Source organism: Bombus fervidus, chromosome 1 (genome assembly GCF_041682495.2).
Source record: "Bombus fervidus isolate BK054 chromosome 1, iyBomFerv1, whole genome shotgun sequence".
NCBI lineage: Eukaryota > Metazoa > Arthropoda > Insecta > Hymenoptera > Apidae > Bombus > Bombus fervidus.
Genome location: NC_091517.1, coordinates 25965519 through 25981763, shown reverse-complemented (window position 1 = coordinate 25981763; position 16245 = coordinate 25965519). Strand labels below are relative to the sequence as shown.

Here is a 16245-nt window from a genome sequence, read left to right as displayed (position 1 = left end):
CGAATAGTTTCGGCAGATTCCCACGCACGGTGAAACTTTAATCGGTTTTATGCGAATTTCCATTCGACGACAGAGGTAGCGGATTCAATCGGGAAGTTTTCTTTCGTCGGAATTTATTCCGGCGATCTATTCTTCGGAGAACGGGAAGTTGCTCGTGGTTTCCGGCCCGTGAAAAGTAATCAGTTCGCATTTTCGAAGAAAGTCCGACGAAGAATTGGACGCTGGTTTTTTACTATGTATAAGTAGAGGAATAGCGAGCACGCATGGCGCGCTTCGTTCTCCAAGGAACTGATTTGCCTGATTTAATCGTCGATTCGTTGTTTCCAGGTAAAGCCGGTATTCTTCCAGGTAAATCGATCAAAACACAGAAATAGATAAATTTCCGTTTCGTTGACAGTTCTGTTCGCATTTTCGTTCTCCACGAAACTTTTAGCTTCTTAACTCTGTTCGTGTAAAGACAACGAATAATCTTGCCGTATCTTTGCCTTTCAGAAACTCGAGGAAACGGTCGCGGAAAATGCGAGATTGGAACAAGACCTGGTGGTGCTGCGACAGAAGCTCCAAGCATCGAGAAGGTATGCGGGAAACATGACTAGAGACACTTCGGCCACGACTGGCCCTCTCGAAGCAGAGTTGAGAAGAGTTCAACAATTGGTCGGAGATCTACAGAGACAACGAAAGGAATTGAGCATTCAAGTTAGACAGTTAACGGAGAAGTCTCACAGTCTGGTGCAACAGATTCGACCGCAACCTACTTCTGGTAAGCCAAATCGTTGTTTTTGCAAAGTACGAGGATCGTTTGAAACGTTGAACATAGAAAACCGTTGAAAGCGTCACGTAACCTATGTTTGAAAATAATAAGAATCAAAGTATATCGCGAAACGAGGTAAATGTAATTTCCTTCTTTCGTTACTAACGCAGCTCCTCAAGTGCACCAACCAAAGAAGCGAACGCAAAACTCTTGGTTGGAGACCGATCTTGATTCTGGGATAACTTTGGACCACGGTTTGGATTCGCCATCGAGCCCTGCGTTGTCCTCGTCGCCTCGTGGCAAGCAAAACGGTGGACCGTATCCGCATTTCAGTTCACCGACACAGATCAAAGACTCGTCCCCCACGAATCGTCAGCAGACGAACCTACAATCGTACCCTCAGTCGCCGCAGAATCATATTTCCTCGCTTTCCCCTCAGTTACGAGAACAGATTCAACAACATCAGTTGAAGCAACAGCTTCTAAAGGATCAAATGCAGGGAAAAGGAAGCCTGATGCAAGCGAACGTTTCTCCGTTATACGTCAACACGGAGTCTAGAATTCACGGTAAGTACAAAATATATATAATCTTAACCTAACGGAATTATCTTTTGGCAAAAGTTTCTCTCATCGTGCATCAATCGTACAATACATTCAACCGATTCAGAGAACAACAGACAAGATGAAAATTTGACTAATGGTACGATTCCACCACCGGAGTACGTTCCACCTCCTCCGCCGCCACCCTTGGCCGAAGAAACGTTACTAAACGATAATTACAGACAAAACGAGGACAACAAGTTCGCCGGTAAGTGAAGCAATAACGCAAAACTAACAGACCTTAACGCAACAGCGATTGGTGTTTCGCGATAATAACGTTTTCAAGGCTTAATCCACAACCGTGAGAAACAAGAGATTAAGACCGTGCGAATCGTGAAACGGGAATCGGAAAGACGGCAAAGAGATCGGGGAGACAGAACTGGAAACATTGGAATTCCATTAACGAACGGGCTTCAGGCGCCTGGAGGTGCCAAGAGATTGTGCGACGATGATTTAGAAGGTTCTCAGAAGTTCGAGGTAATTTCTTCGAGTTTTCTACGATTCTGTTTACTGCGCTCGGTCGATATGATTTATATTCGCCGTAGTAAAATATTTCTATATCTTATCGTGGTATAAGTAACGATTAAGGAAAGATTTTCTGTCAATTTATTTCGAGCCTGAGTAGCGGGCAACTTTGACAAACGATCGACGATGTCGCAGCTTTGATTTTATTTTGCTCTATTTTCGATCGATTTATTCTTAGAAGGCTCAATTGGGAAAGGTGGTAGAAGAGTCGCCGATGATTCACGCTCAAAGCACAGTCCAGCTGACGGATTTGGACGACGTGCAGTTCCAAAGAAGCATGTCCTTACCGAGAGGTTTCGGCGGACAGCGGCAACAGCAGCCCGAGATTCATCAGGTTCCGGTAGTGCCTCCTCCCAGAAGCGACAGCATGCACGCTTTGAGAACCATGCTAGCTAGACGAAATAAAGTCAGGGTAAGTTAACCACTTCTTCCTATTCGCGTTTTTTCGATACGGACATGTCAATTAACCGACGAACTAATAAGATTTATTCCTCGTTATCTTTCCTCGACAAATCTTTCATCGTGCTAATAATATATTTTTTGTTTTCGTACGATGTAATCTATGTATACTAAACTTTTTTTTTTTTTGCATGCCATTTGAAATTTTTCGATGTTTTTGACATACAAATTTTATTTGTTTCGTCGTAACATTTCTGTAATATTTCTGTATTCTGATTTTGGGATGGAGACGAAAGTCTAGTAAAATTTGCTACGAGATTTACGATCTTTCGCATTCAGCGCATCGGCTGTACACGGTATCGCCAGAGCACCGGCATCGGCATCGACTACGTATCGGCTACATATGATTTCATACATTATCTTCATTTTCTCTGTTTTCGTTGGTTTCGCCTTTCGTCCCTCCGTGATGCCTTATTTTGTTCGGCCCTCGCTTCGTCATCCTCCGTTCCTCTGCTTGCCGGTCAACGCAGTTCGAAACTCAAGACGGAAGCTCGGACAGTACTCTGTCGCCGTATACGGAGAGCCTCGCTTCGAGTTCGCACGTGCCTATGAGCTCGCCGAATTACTCGACCAGTCCGTCCTATAGCCCCAGCCAGCAGAATTATCCGATTAAACCGAACCATCATCAGCCGCCGTACTACCCACCGTACAGACACTACGAGAATCCATTGAGAAACGAGAGCATCCCGGAGCCGGTGAGTCCGGAATTGTTGTCACCGACGAACCTCGAAGGCCAGGACAGAATGTTCGGTTCGTCGTTGAACGTGAACGCGTCGAACTCGCCACAATTGTCGCCGATTTTCAAGAGCGAGGCGGCGAAACAGATCATCAAGGAGATGACGGAGAAAAAGATCGAGGGGCCGAGGCGCAGGCAAATTCCCCGCGAGAAAAGACGACACTATACCGTGTCCAGTAGCAAACCCATTCTCGATCTAGAAGACACCTTCTCGAAGATGGTATCGTTTCTTTTTGTATTTTATGTTTTCATATTTCTCCTCGTTGCCTTCCCCTTTCACGTACATTCGTTTAATTTCCTTTTTCTTTTCCTTTGTTGATTCCGTTTTTGTCATTTTTTGGCGTCGTTTTGTCGTGTTGCGTGTGTCGCTGAAGCAAAGCGCGCGGTCGATATAGAAGCCTTTTTTGATATTCCCTAGGGAATGGGCAGAGCCAGAGACGATCTTGATATGGAACGAGCGCTCAGGCCGAGGATCAACGCACCGGATGTCGTAAGATCGACTTTGAGTCACAAAGAGCTGAAATATAACGAGAGTACCATCGATCAGCTGCTAGGAACGCCCAACAAGATCGTAATCCCTGAAAGATATATTCCTGAACAGGTGACAAATTTGCGACGTAGATACAGTTTGTACGCTATTGTATCGATGCTTTGGTATAACGTTGAAACGATCGCGTTCCAGACACCAGAATTAACTGCGGAGGAACAAGAGCAACGATTGAAGAAAGCCGAAGCGATAAGAAAGATGCTGTCGGAAACAACCGTGACTGCGCCAGATGGAAGCGGTATGCGACTTTCTTTTAACGATAAATTAGTTTTTAAGTTACTAAAAGATCGCAAATATTAAATAGTCGTGCGAATCGTTACCTCGTTATCTCTTTCAGACGATAATATCAATATCGAACAATCGGACAGCTTGAAGAGAAAAGTAGTGGAAGAGAAACGGCAAAGAGAGCACATTTTGCAACTGAATCAAATTTTGGCCAAGCAAGTTATGGAAAAGAGCAAGATGGTGGCGGGTACGTTTGTTAGAAATAAATAGTTTATTGGTTTGATTTATTCTGCTTGTATCTAATATATAGCGACTAGTGGTGTGACAGCATGACCAATGTTTAGATAGACTTTCGTGCCTTCTGCTATTCCCTAGTGCGGAAGGCTTACGCTTATTCAATTCGTTCGTTGTATATTTTATAACGGAACCGGACGAATATCGTCACCTATCGATCGAAATGAATCGTTTATTTTTATCGGCAACTGGCGATAGTATTTAGACTCGGGATATTTACTTGTTTAAGAATTTGACAGTTCCGTACATAAGATGTTGGAGATGTTTTTCATTGGCATGCGCCGTCATGAATATTTTTATTTCGACTATATAATTAATTTCCTCGTTGAAAGTCTTATCGATGTGAGATATACGTACATCGTTGTGTCATATGTAGTGAGCGTTGTTTGGATTGTTTGTGCTGTGTATAGGTAACCAGGCACACTGACTGACATGCTTCCTCCATCTTCCCATATAGGACACGCACATCATATTATCGTTTCTCAGGTTTGTTTATATTTTTCTTTCATCTTCTTCTTTATTTCTTTTTTTTTTTTTTTTCTACATTATTACCCTTCATACATCCTTTCCTCGATTAATTTCCATTTTCCTCGGTAATCTTACTTGATATGGAACGTTCGTTGGAAAAGTTAATTAATCGGTCGAAAATCTTGAAGAAATTTCTATGTACAAATACAAATACGTAAACCTCGAGTTTAAAAAATCCTGCTGCGAGTTTTTCACATTGATTTGACGTTAACTTCTGCACTTTAACAGTGAAAGCACTGGCCACTCTTCCTTTGAAGACCGAATCGAGCTTAGAAGACGAGGATCTCTCGCCAGTAACACCATTACCGCTCTATCAGCAAAGAGAGAATTATTACTCGTAAGGTGAACAAGGTCGTTATCGTCCCTCGGACATAGCTGTCAAATACACAGGTCCTTTTAGCACAAAAGAGAAAACTCTACTGCCAGCCCGGAACAACAGAGAAACAAACATCTTTCCTCGTGTAACCTTTTATCAAATTTCATAACAGATGACTGACTCGTCTGATACTTGCTATTACGATTATATAAAAAGTAAAGAAAACGATGTCTTTTTTTTATTTGCGTGAATATTGTACATAATCATGGATTAAATAAACTGATAATAAATAGCTGTTCTCTGGATCGTCGATAAGGACTAACAGTATAATGGGTGTCGAACAGAATTAGGTGAATGATATTTATAGAAGAAAATAGTAAATATTCGAATGATTATTTCAATTCTTTGTCTAATTTTTTATTATATATTCTTTTTTCGATCGATTTTTTGTTTGATTTTGTTTGTAATAAGTATCGTTCGATTTAATCGACTAACGAAAAATAATTTGTATTTGCTATTTTCTACTTGAAGCGTTTTATCGTTTAATCGTGACATCGAGACAGAATGGTTTCAAGTTTCGATGAGCCTAAGACTTTAATCGTCGTCCATCCTTGAATTACCGAATCTGCATTAAGAATACATACTTCTGTTCCACGGTTTCGCGAGATATTTCTATTCAAAGGATGCTTCTATTCGTATTTATACATTTTTTAACGATAAATACACGAAACATATAAAATTCCGTCGTCGTAAAATTAAAGACTAATTACGAAGCCTATATTCTATAATCGTAAATGTTGCTCCAACGTAAAACGTTCTAGTAATAAATATTCTCGTGCCATCTTGCTGGACGCCATTCTGGCTCGATGTTTACTCTTCTACCCGAAGAGAATGCTTCCACGAGTTTCTATCACTAGCAATAATAATAAATTAAGAAACGATCGCACAATGCGACTCATTTAACGAATGACTGTAATCGAATTCCTTTAATTCGTGCAAATTCCATTAGTTAGAGAAAGAGAATCGAGTATAGGGATAAAACAAAATACCCACTCAGAGGTATAGTTAATCAGAGAGTTTGGCTAATTATAAACAGCTGGAAGAATCAAGTACACGTTATATCTCGCCTTTATTTCTCGTGCTATCTTACGAAAAATTTATATATTGCAATTTTGTCAAACTATAAATTCCTCTAACTATTACCATTCTTTTTCTTCCTTTATCAAATCTATCTTTTTACAAGTTTTTCGTTAATACAGATGAAAATGAAATAAGCTTTATACACGTATATCGAATTCAGTGAAATTTGTCTGTTACGCAAAGTCGTGCTTCGCGAACTCGTCCTTTCACAAATATTTCTTCAAGTTTACATTTTACGTTACAGTAACGTTAACCAACAACAAGTAATTTATTGTATCTGTACATATTGCAACGAGTTTGGGAATCATCGGTTTAAGTCATCCGCGAATTTACGTAAGAGAAACGAGCATATTAGCGGTAAGGTAAAAAGGATAAGGTAAAATTTAAGGTTGAATTTACGGTAGATGCTACGAGCGGCGCAACATAGTTAAACGTTAATAAAGATCGCTATAAGTAACGATCGCATTGAACTGACTGAGACTAGAGTGGATTTATAGCGTGAAACACCGATCGAGGGTATATGAAATTTTAAATAAGTTCTTCGAACATCTCTCTGTGCGCTTTACGCTTTGTTTTTAACGTGCGAGATACGATCGAGTCATTGCAGCGAAACGTTTATTGTCAACGTTATCGTACGCGTAACGATGTACAGCAATTCTATAAGTAGATGAATTAACGCTTGTTTCAATCAAAAATAATGTAAGACGTTACAAATGAATACAGAGTGATCTATAAATAACTGATTGATTTTCATTGTCGATAACTTTTAAACGAAATAAAAAGCAATAGTCTTTTAATACAAGTCATTAATACAATTTATCAATACCTGGAAATTATGTACGGAACATGATTCTATTATTCAGACGTTGTACAAAGAAACAATCGGAACGTCCGTTTTCCGTCAGGCTTAAGAAAGTCTTAAAGTAAGAACTTTAAGGCAATCATGAAAGATCTAAGTAAAAAATGAAATAGAATATCTAACGACTCGTTTTAACGGACCATTAATTCCTTTGATCGTACCATTCTAAACGTATATTATATGTCGCGTTTTTTGACAAATAAGAGAACGACGCTTGATGCGACATTGTGATTATTTTCTGCAAGTTCGATCGGTATTTTCATTCGTAGATCTGCTCCAACTTCGACGCGATCAAACGCATGGATTTATACGACGCACGAATCACTCGAACACTCGCCATTCTATTCGATACTTTTCTTACCAACTTCTTCATACGGATGCATACGTTTGACCGACGTTGAATCGTCTGTAATTTAAGGAACATGTAACATATACATCTGTACGTTTTAGAGGCGTCCTGTAACATCGTTCTTCGTTCTACGTGAATCGTTTACGCCGCTTTTGACGTTTCCAAGCAGCGTGTATTATATTTTTCTGAGGTCGATTCTCGTGTTTGTCACCCGAGATTGTCCAACGTATTGTCCAACGATATGAGAAAAAAGGACGACCTCGAAAGTGCGACTAGATAAGTTCCATAAAAGCGTCTAGCATCGTATCCATTCAATGGACATCGATTGTCAACGTGTATCTCGATAGAAATTTAATCGAAACTTAATTCTTTGAAGCGTCAATTGGATTCGTTAAGATTATTTTAATTAAAAACTAAACGGGTTTTGTCGGATTTATCGATCTCTCTTTTTATTTAGATCGTTTAGATTAGATATTATCGAACACCGAGCAACATAAATAAGAAAGTCTTTGTAACATAACGGAAAATGCTAAGCAACGCTTCAAAGGACTAAGAAGGAAGGCAGCGTTGAGACGCGAAGCGTCGCAAAAGCGTGCCAGTGTTTCTAAACTATCTTGTACGGTTGCAATCTGTTAAAATGCTTAGACAATTCGGAACGACGAGAGCGTTCGAGCGAAATCGAAGAGTGCCAAATTACACTCGCAAAAGCAGATCGATCGCGAAACGCGGCAACTGCTCGTCAATTAAACGAGGAAGAATAAAAGAAGCGAGACTAACGCGCAGCACAAACGATTAAATCTAAGGATCTCCCCTCGACGACTGTCAACCCCGAGAAACGTATCTCGCTAATCACGCTAATTAATGGTAGAAATGCGTTACTATTATCGAGAACTCTTCGGTCCACAGGCATCGACATTAGGAATAGTTTTTTACGATACGATGATCCGTGTACGATGTAGAATATACGGTGAAACCAACGATCGAATCGCGATCGCTCCTTCGGGAAGCGAATAGGTCGAGAAAAAGAGCTTAGCTCGTAAAGAGTAGCCGTTTCAGGCAATCGGTACCATCGTGCCCTTTTTAAGAACGTTCCTCTGTGGATGGAGTACAATTCCAGCGCGAATCATCGCGCACGTTGAAGGCAAAAGTTCGGGGAAAAAAGGACGATCGGTATATTACGTTCGTTCGTCGCTGCAAACTCCTCGTTCGACGTCCGATTGGTCCGTGGTAGCCGAGAAATCAGCGACGGGTTGGTTTCTGCGATTGCCACTGCGCCAGGCGGATTGTTAGAGCGATGTAAACACCGAAACGCTATTGTAAAAGGAAACTACTGTGGAAACAGGAACTGTTATTGTTACACGAATAAAATAAAATCCATATTACATGAGCTGACGTTCTTCTTCTACCTTCTACGTACGATTCGCTCGAAACCTTGACTCAAGCGTTCGTTGTATCTTATTTCAGGTACTTTTGAAAGAAATATTCTAAAACTACGAGTACTTATTATTATTAAGAAAAGATTTAGTTTGTTTTCGATTGCATTCAACTTTGCCGTCGGCTTATTTTCTTAAGATAATGAGATGAAATTAATAAAATTGCTACGCGTTGATATATCGCGGGCACGTAAAACACGTTTAGATACAAAATGCTATTACTTTCGATTGGTTAACGACGCGCGTTTAATCGATAAAAACCGAATGAATTAATATGCAAATGACAATGAAAATTTCAATTTTTAGACAAGTATCTCTCGATGAATTATCGTGTAATTACGATATCATATAAGTAACGGAAAACTTGAACAGGAAATGAGATGAAAAACAAGATGGAAGTACAGGTAATCCTAGTGTCTGACCGACCGTCTGTCTCCGTCTCAGAAGATACTCTCGATTTTATACATGCCGTACAATGAAAACTCGAATATACCGAGAATTTTGAGAAAGGGCGTGTAAAAGATACGATGGATCTGTATTGCGACTTACAAGTTAACAAGGTATATGTAAATGAAGAAGAACGAAAGCAAAGAGTGCGAGAGAAGGACAGGACGGAAACAAAGGGATCGATGATGAATCGGAGAAGCCAAGAGTCGGTTGATCCGAGAAGCGAGACATCAGCTGTGACGAATCGTGATCGTCGCGCGATTGTCCCCCTCGTGGTTGACGGGAGGCAGAGGGTCGACGAACGAACCAATCGTGCCAGGCCTTTGTAGGTCTTGCACCTGAATTCTAATGAGGTCCACCTGGGTATATATGAGAGCTTAACACTCGGCCGAAGCCACGATTTTTCTGAGTTACCCGCTTGTCGCGAAGGTGAGTCCTCCTCTCTTTACTTCTCTGTCAACCTCGCTTTAACCGGCTCCCTTTTGTCTCTCCTTTAACATCGATTTTAACATCTCATTCTTACGTTTATTTTTTGACAATTAACATTTTGTATCGCCGACTCGATAAATATTTTCCTCTGTACTTTTATCGCACTGCGTAATATTCGTTTTAATACTTGACGATCCGATCAATGTCCAAAGTACTAAAACTTTGTAGAACTAGAAAACGACAAAATGTTGATCGTTTGTCACGATTAACAAAATCGTCCCATCAGCCGTTACAACCCATTTTTACAACTACGTGACACGTCGTACTTAAAGTTTGATACATAGTTTCGTTCAGACACTTAAATACTCTACTGTGTTAGTGTACATATTACTGTACATAAAAATAGGCCGTTGACAAGTTTTATCGTTAATTATGCTAGTACAATAACATCGTCGAGTGGAAACTAAACGATCTCTCGATATTTATACCAAGTGCCTGGAATTTCGTCGCGATCGTTGACACGTTACGTGGCCTGCGGTTCTCTCGCTTTGTTTCCATTTTCTTTTTTCTCTTTCGTCGATCTGCACCTCGAAGGTCAGTCTGCATAGGTTTTGAACGAGTCAAAAGATTTTCAACGGTCTCACTTTCGAAAAACTTAACGATTAAGATTTAATTGTCATCGTTTCTTCATTATTCGATATCGATACTTGTTAGATAAATGAAATGTACATAACAAAGATGAATAAGAAAGAATTAGTTTCATCGATCGATTCGATATCGCTAAAGTCGATGTGAAAGATAATAGATTTTTCATACTTAAATTTTTTATGCTCGCGACGGAATCAGCGAAACACAATAAACCGATAGCAGGGCGGATCGACCGTCTAACTCGCAAATAGTTACGTCGCGTCGCTGCGTACTTATAAAGTAGGAAGAACCTCGAAAACGTGCACGACTAACGAGGAATACGTATGAAAAGGGAACTAGCCGTTCTTCTTCGATCCATTCCTTGAATACTAATTCGAAATCATGCGCATGAATGAAAGCATTCCGTTTAAGAAGGAATTTGCAAATTTCAACCTCTCTTTCCTTTGAAAGTTAAATCTGTCTTGGCTGCATTGTACGAAAGTTTCAGAACGAGAACAGATCGAGGAAGAAACGTTACTTCGAAACTTTTATCAAAATTACAAAGAAGCCCAAAGCATTCGACCAAAAAAGGGAAAAAGCTCGGGATTCCCGAATTTCTTCGAAGAAGACCTTCGTAATATAAGTTATCGGCAAACTGATTAAGCCGTTCCAAGAGGAAGATAGTAAAAAGATAAGCGGCAGATCGTTAATAGTAGGAATTATTGTGTCGGTTAAAACGAAGATCTCTTCTGGCTATGGGTATGAATTCGCGGCGTTTGTATTCGCAGTGCAACCCGCGGAATAATAGTCGAAGGATAATCCGATGCAGCCGGCATTTTAATTCGCGCAACGAAAAAGCCGCGGTCTTGCCTCGGTATCTTTTTCTATTTTCACAGCCCAGAACCATTATCTAGCTGCTTTACTCAACGCTGAACTCGTCCAAACACAAGGACCATCTTCGATCCCTCCTCATCTTCGTTCCTCGCTACTTTCCTACTTTTCTTTTCCCAATCGATATTCGATTGATATTCACGCTCCATCGGAGCGAGACAACGATCTGAAACGATTTGATCGTGAATCAACGTAACGATATAAACAATCCTCCCGAAATAATGTAAAGGAATCTTTTTATCGATGGTGAGAGTTAGAGAAACGCGTTAGCAAAGAAGACATTATCTGTTCTCTTGCCTCTTTGAATTCTCATTCGCTTTCCTTTCGCGCTATTTTTCCACTCTTTCGTTTTGAATGTTTTTTACGTCTACCGCGATTACTATGAAAATAATTCCGAAAGCGTTAATTGCGCTGAAGGGTAAACGTTCTCTCGACGCTGTTCCTAATCGAGATTTTATCAAAATTTTCCATCGAACTGCCTTTACAACGAGAATTTCTTTATCTTTGTTTACGTTTAATAGAGTAGAACGTATCTTCGATACGCTTTGTCCTAAGTTTTATACGAATGATCGTTCCGTATGTTGTAATTTTCTCGGTGCAGGCCCTTACAACGAGAATTTCTTTATCTTTGTTTACGTTTAATAGAGTAGAACGTATCTTCGATACGCTTTGTTCTAAATTTTATACGAATGATCGTTCCGTATGTTGTAATTTTCTCGGTGCAGGCCCTTACAACGAGAATTTCTTTATCTTTGTTTACGTTTAATAGAGTAGAACGTATCTTCGATACGCTTTGTTCTAAATTTTATACGAATGATCGTTCCGTATGTTGTAATTTTCTCGGTGCAGGCCTGCAAAGCGCAATAGGACGAACCACGATTGTTTACGAGCACCTTCTCGCAGCTTGATTTTGCGACGATTTTTATCGACGAGAAACGCGTAAAAAATATACCTGACTTTTATCGTCCGGACCATTCTATGCGTGGGTATCGCATAAAGTCGCCTCGATTTTGGCTTCTCGCGTTTGAACTCCCGTTAAAAAGGTGCTTGAACTTTTAATGTTCTATGCCACTTCTTTCGCTGGACGCAAACTCGTTTTCGTCTCGATGCGAACAGAGGTCTGGCTCGATTCGGAATAATTGCAAAAAATTACCTCGACGATTTAGACGTTCTCCCAAAGAAAATGGCTTTGTCTCTGGAGATCTAAATGTCGGTTAATTACTTATCAATTGAAATTATTTATCTGTATTAAGATCTTCGATTCTTTTTCGGTTCCAACCGGCATCTCCTTTCTGGGCAACTTTTCTAGGTTTTGAAAACACAGATGTCTAATATAACGCCAAAAGTAATTGCGTCGGTAAAAGTTAAGCAAAAATTAATAAAAATATATATAACAGAGAAACGCGGAAGAAAAAAGTGAAGAGAAAACGGTATATGGTATCGCAAGAGTATTGAACCAACGAAGAGCGAACGAATCGAATTTAGCAAACAAGACGCGATCCATTCAATTTCAAAATGCAATTCCTTCCGCCAACACAAAAGAGAAGTCCAAGATCAAGATTAAGATCGACGAAACGGGCTCGAGTGGATCATTGCTCGACGCTCGTGCGACAACAAGAATAACACGAGACTTCTGGAAAAAATTCACGGAGTTATCGCGGTATTTACTTTACTGAAAACCGGTCGGCTTGGATCGTTTTCTGTTTGAAGAACGACTACGTCCAATAAAATGATCGCTTTGGTCGCGGTAGATCGCTCGTCTTTCAGAGGCGCCTCGATACTCGACTAAAGCAGACGTTGATACTGCCAAGCGTCGATTGGCATGTCGGAATTACTTCGCCCGTGAACTATAATTACCAGATATCGATCGAATCATCAAACGTGAATAACGTGTTGCTAAAAAGAAGTTCGATTTAACCTGCATTATTTTATTTAGGTAATATTTATAATCTTTTATTATCAATATACAGTAGCGTACAGCATAGTAAGCGAAACATCGAAACCTCTTAAACGATGCCGATCGTTTGCAACAAAGTATCAGTTAATTCGGAAAATTTATTCTCGATGAATTTATTATCCGAAGTATCGTTAAAAACTTTTGGGGTGACGTAATGAAATAAGATTAACTACGTTTGATTGTTTACAGGTACGAAAATGTCATCGGGAAATAGTTTTCTAACGCTTTCCTTGTTACTTGCGGTTCTCGTTTACGCGACAGGTAAACATACTATTTATTTCGAATAACAAATCGATAATAACAATTGATAATACTGAAAACAGATTTCTAACGTTCGACCATTTAAACGGAACGTAAAATAGATAACACGAGTTGGAAAAGTTTCAGCAAATCAACCTGCCAGAATAACGTGTTACTTCAGTAATTGGGCCATTTATCGACCGGATGTCGGTAGTTACGGAGTGGATGATGTTCCGGGTGATCTTTGCACCCATATCATTTACTCGTTTATCGGTGTGAGCAATGTCACTTGGGAGATACTTATCTTGGATCCGGAACTGGATCAAGATAAAGGCAATTTCTTGGCCTTCAACAACCTTAGATCTAAGTATCCTCATCTGAAAACCTCCGTGGCTGTTGGTGGTTGGGGAGAGGGTGGCAGAAAGTACAGTGCCCTGGTCAGCGTGAAGGAAAGACGCGACAGCTTCATCAAGAGCGTAGTTGGTACGTAAACTTGCAAATACTTACTTTTTATTTTAGCGTGCTGATTAATTTTTTTTTTTTTTTTTCTTTGTCTTTTTCGTCGTATATTTCTAATACAGACCAAGTTAGACTAAGTGAAAATAAAATTCGTAGTTCTATACACTTATACAAACGATAATTAATATCAGCTTTTTGGTACAAAGATATAAATACGAAAGTTCGATTTCGTTTAATGGAAAATATAACTCCTATATTACTGCTATTTTTCGCCAGAATTTATGCATAAATACGATTTCGATGGTTTCGATCTCGATTGGGAATACCCTGGCGCCTCCGACAGAGGTGGCAGATTTTCCGACAAGGACAAGTTCTTCTACTTTGTCGAAGAATTAAGACGTGCTTTTGACAAGGAAAACAAAGGATGGGAGCTCACGATGGCGGTACCAATGGCAAAATTCCGCCTAGACGAAGGATATCACGTGCCAGAATTATGCAAGTAAGTGAATTAATCAAATTTATATGGTCGTGGTAAATAAGGAAAATATTTCCATAGAAATATGGACGCCATCCATGTAATGGCTTACGATCTTCGTGGCAATTGGGCTGGATTTGCTGATGTACACAGTCCACTTTATCGTCGTCCACACGATCAATGGGCATACGAAAAATTAAACGTGGTAAGAACTTGACAAATTGTAGGTGTATCTTTACTCTCGAAATTTACACCTAACTTGTGAAATTAATAAAAAAATCTTACTTGAAAACTAAATTTAGCGTAAATATATGCCGTACAAGATGATAGCATAATTTGTTTATAAGATTCCACTTTTTCTTCTTAGCACGATGGCCTTCTGCTTTGGGAAGAAAAAGGCTGTCCCGCTAAGAAACTGGTTGTCGGCATTCCGTTATACGGACGTACGTTCACCCTCAGTCAAAGTAATAACAATTACGAGCCAGGCACCTACATTAACAAAGAGGCTGGAGGTGGTAAACCTGGAAAGTACACGCAAGCTAAGGGATTCCTTTCTTATTACGAAGTACGATCAATCAAATATTACGTTTCTTCTAACTTTACGCTTCGAAACTAATCGAAAATATCTATCTGAAGATCTGTACCAATTTACAAGCTCCAGGCAGTAACTGGACTCAAAAATTTGACGATATTGGCAAAGTACCATACATGTATCAAGGTATGCATATACGTAAGTAAATAATTTTGATAATCCTTATCGTCAAACTAATAATCACAGGTACACAATGGGTTGGTTATGAAAACGTGGAGAGCGTGAAATATAAAATCGATTTCATCAAGGAATCTCGATACGCTGGTGCCATGGTTTGGGCCATCGACATGGACGACTTTCAAGGACTTTGCGGTGACCGCAACCCTCTGATGAATGTCATTAATCAAGGTTTAGAAGGATATATCGTGCCAGATAAAGATTTTCATACCACTCCTACGGTAGATGAATTTTATTTTATCCTATTGAGATTGTAGACAAGGTTGTCTAATTTAATAGATTAATTAATATATCTTTGCAAATAATTAAAACAATATCGGAATATGAAATTGTCTTTTAAAAATATTACGTCGTAGCTTGCTGGTTATAATTATTGTTTGCTTTTTAGCCTGACTGGGCAAAGCCACCAAGTACCACGTCGTCGGATAATATTCAAACTACTCAAAGTACCCAAATTGCTCAATCTACTCGACCACCTACAAAAGGACCTACTCAGAAGCCAGAGGTAACTTCTTCCACTACGGAAGAAACAAATAAATCCGAATCTACGCAACATCCGATAGACAATGACGAAGCACATAAGATCAATTGTGAAAACGCTAATAAATTCATTCCATCTAAAGAATGTCACTCTGTAAGTATAATATCCTAAAAAGTATGGCTAAAAAACTTGTATAAGAATTTATTAATCCTGTCGTCTAGTAAATTATAAACAATTTTATCATTTTGATAGCCTCTATACATGATTTACCTACATATATATATATATATTTCTTATTACAGTACTATGAGTGTGTTCACGGAATACCAGTGAAGTTCACGTGTCCCAACAAGTTAATTTGGAACGGGAGGAATAATATTTGCGATTGGCCTCAAAATGCTGATAGAGAAGAGTGTAGAATTCAATAAAATCCTAACATTTCTTAAACTCGTCGGAAAAAAGGACTGACAAATTCCATCGTGATATTTCAATGTGGACCAAATAATCACCTCATCTTGCTAACGAATATGTGATACACAACAAGTTGCGACTATTATCTTATTCGTTCATTTATCATAATCATATGTTGTAAGACTTGCCTAATGATGAAAATTCAATAAACATCATATCATTTATAACAAAACTTTTATAATCCAATACAGCATTTATTTACTTCGTTATATATATATCTCTTTACTTTAAAACTATA

At 39.3% G+C, this 16245-nt stretch overlaps 2 protein-coding genes across 11 annotated transcripts in view; both read left to right on the top strand.

Annotated features, from left to right (window-relative positions):
* Positions 1 to 8715, top strand: part of LOC139991296 (uncharacterized) — a 182566-nt gene extending 173851 nt beyond the window's left edge. For 8 of the 9 annotated variants that reach the window (XM_072011301.1, XM_072011270.1, XM_072011254.1 and 5 more), the window contains 11 exons: positions 328 to 348; positions 493 to 760; positions 922 to 1317; positions 1418 to 1558; positions 1637 to 1827; positions 2054 to 2287; positions 2805 to 3290; positions 3489 to 3671; positions 3753 to 3855; positions 3955 to 4089; positions 4893 to 8715. In XM_072011301.1, coding sequence (XP_071867402.1) covers positions 328 to 348; positions 493 to 760; positions 922 to 1317; positions 1418 to 1558; positions 1637 to 1827; positions 2054 to 2287; positions 2805 to 3290; positions 3489 to 3671; positions 3753 to 3855; positions 3955 to 4089; positions 4893 to 5005 — 2271 coding nt within the window. In that variant the 3' untranslated portion in view covers positions 5006 to 8715. The remainder of the gene's footprint in view (positions 1 to 327; positions 349 to 492; positions 761 to 921; positions 1318 to 1417; positions 1559 to 1636; positions 1828 to 2053; positions 2288 to 2804; positions 3291 to 3488; positions 3672 to 3752; positions 3856 to 3954; positions 4090 to 4892) is intronic. The other variant, XM_072011262.1, reaches the window with a different exon arrangement.
* An 833-nt stretch (positions 8716 to 9548) lies between these two features.
* LOC139991344 (endochitinase-like) lies at positions 9549 to 16193 on the top strand. Of its 2 annotated transcripts, none has more exons than XM_072011335.1 (10): positions 9549 to 9637; positions 13302 to 13373; positions 13494 to 13835; positions 14088 to 14310; positions 14368 to 14491; positions 14654 to 14851; positions 14923 to 15004; positions 15065 to 15276; positions 15444 to 15689; positions 15839 to 16193. In XM_072011335.1, the coding sequence occupies exons 2-10, from the start codon at positions 13310 to 13312 to the stop codon at positions 15962 to 15964; spliced, it is 1617 nt and encodes a 538-aa protein (XP_071867436.1). In that variant the 5' UTR covers positions 9549 to 9637; positions 13302 to 13309; the 3' UTR covers positions 15965 to 16193. The 2 variants fall into 2 exon arrangements, with proteins under 2 accessions (XP_071867436.1, XP_071867428.1); XM_072011327.1 differs by lacking the exon at positions 9549 to 9637 and adding an exon at positions 12793 to 13091.
* Positions 16194 to 16245: the final 52 nt, after the last annotated feature.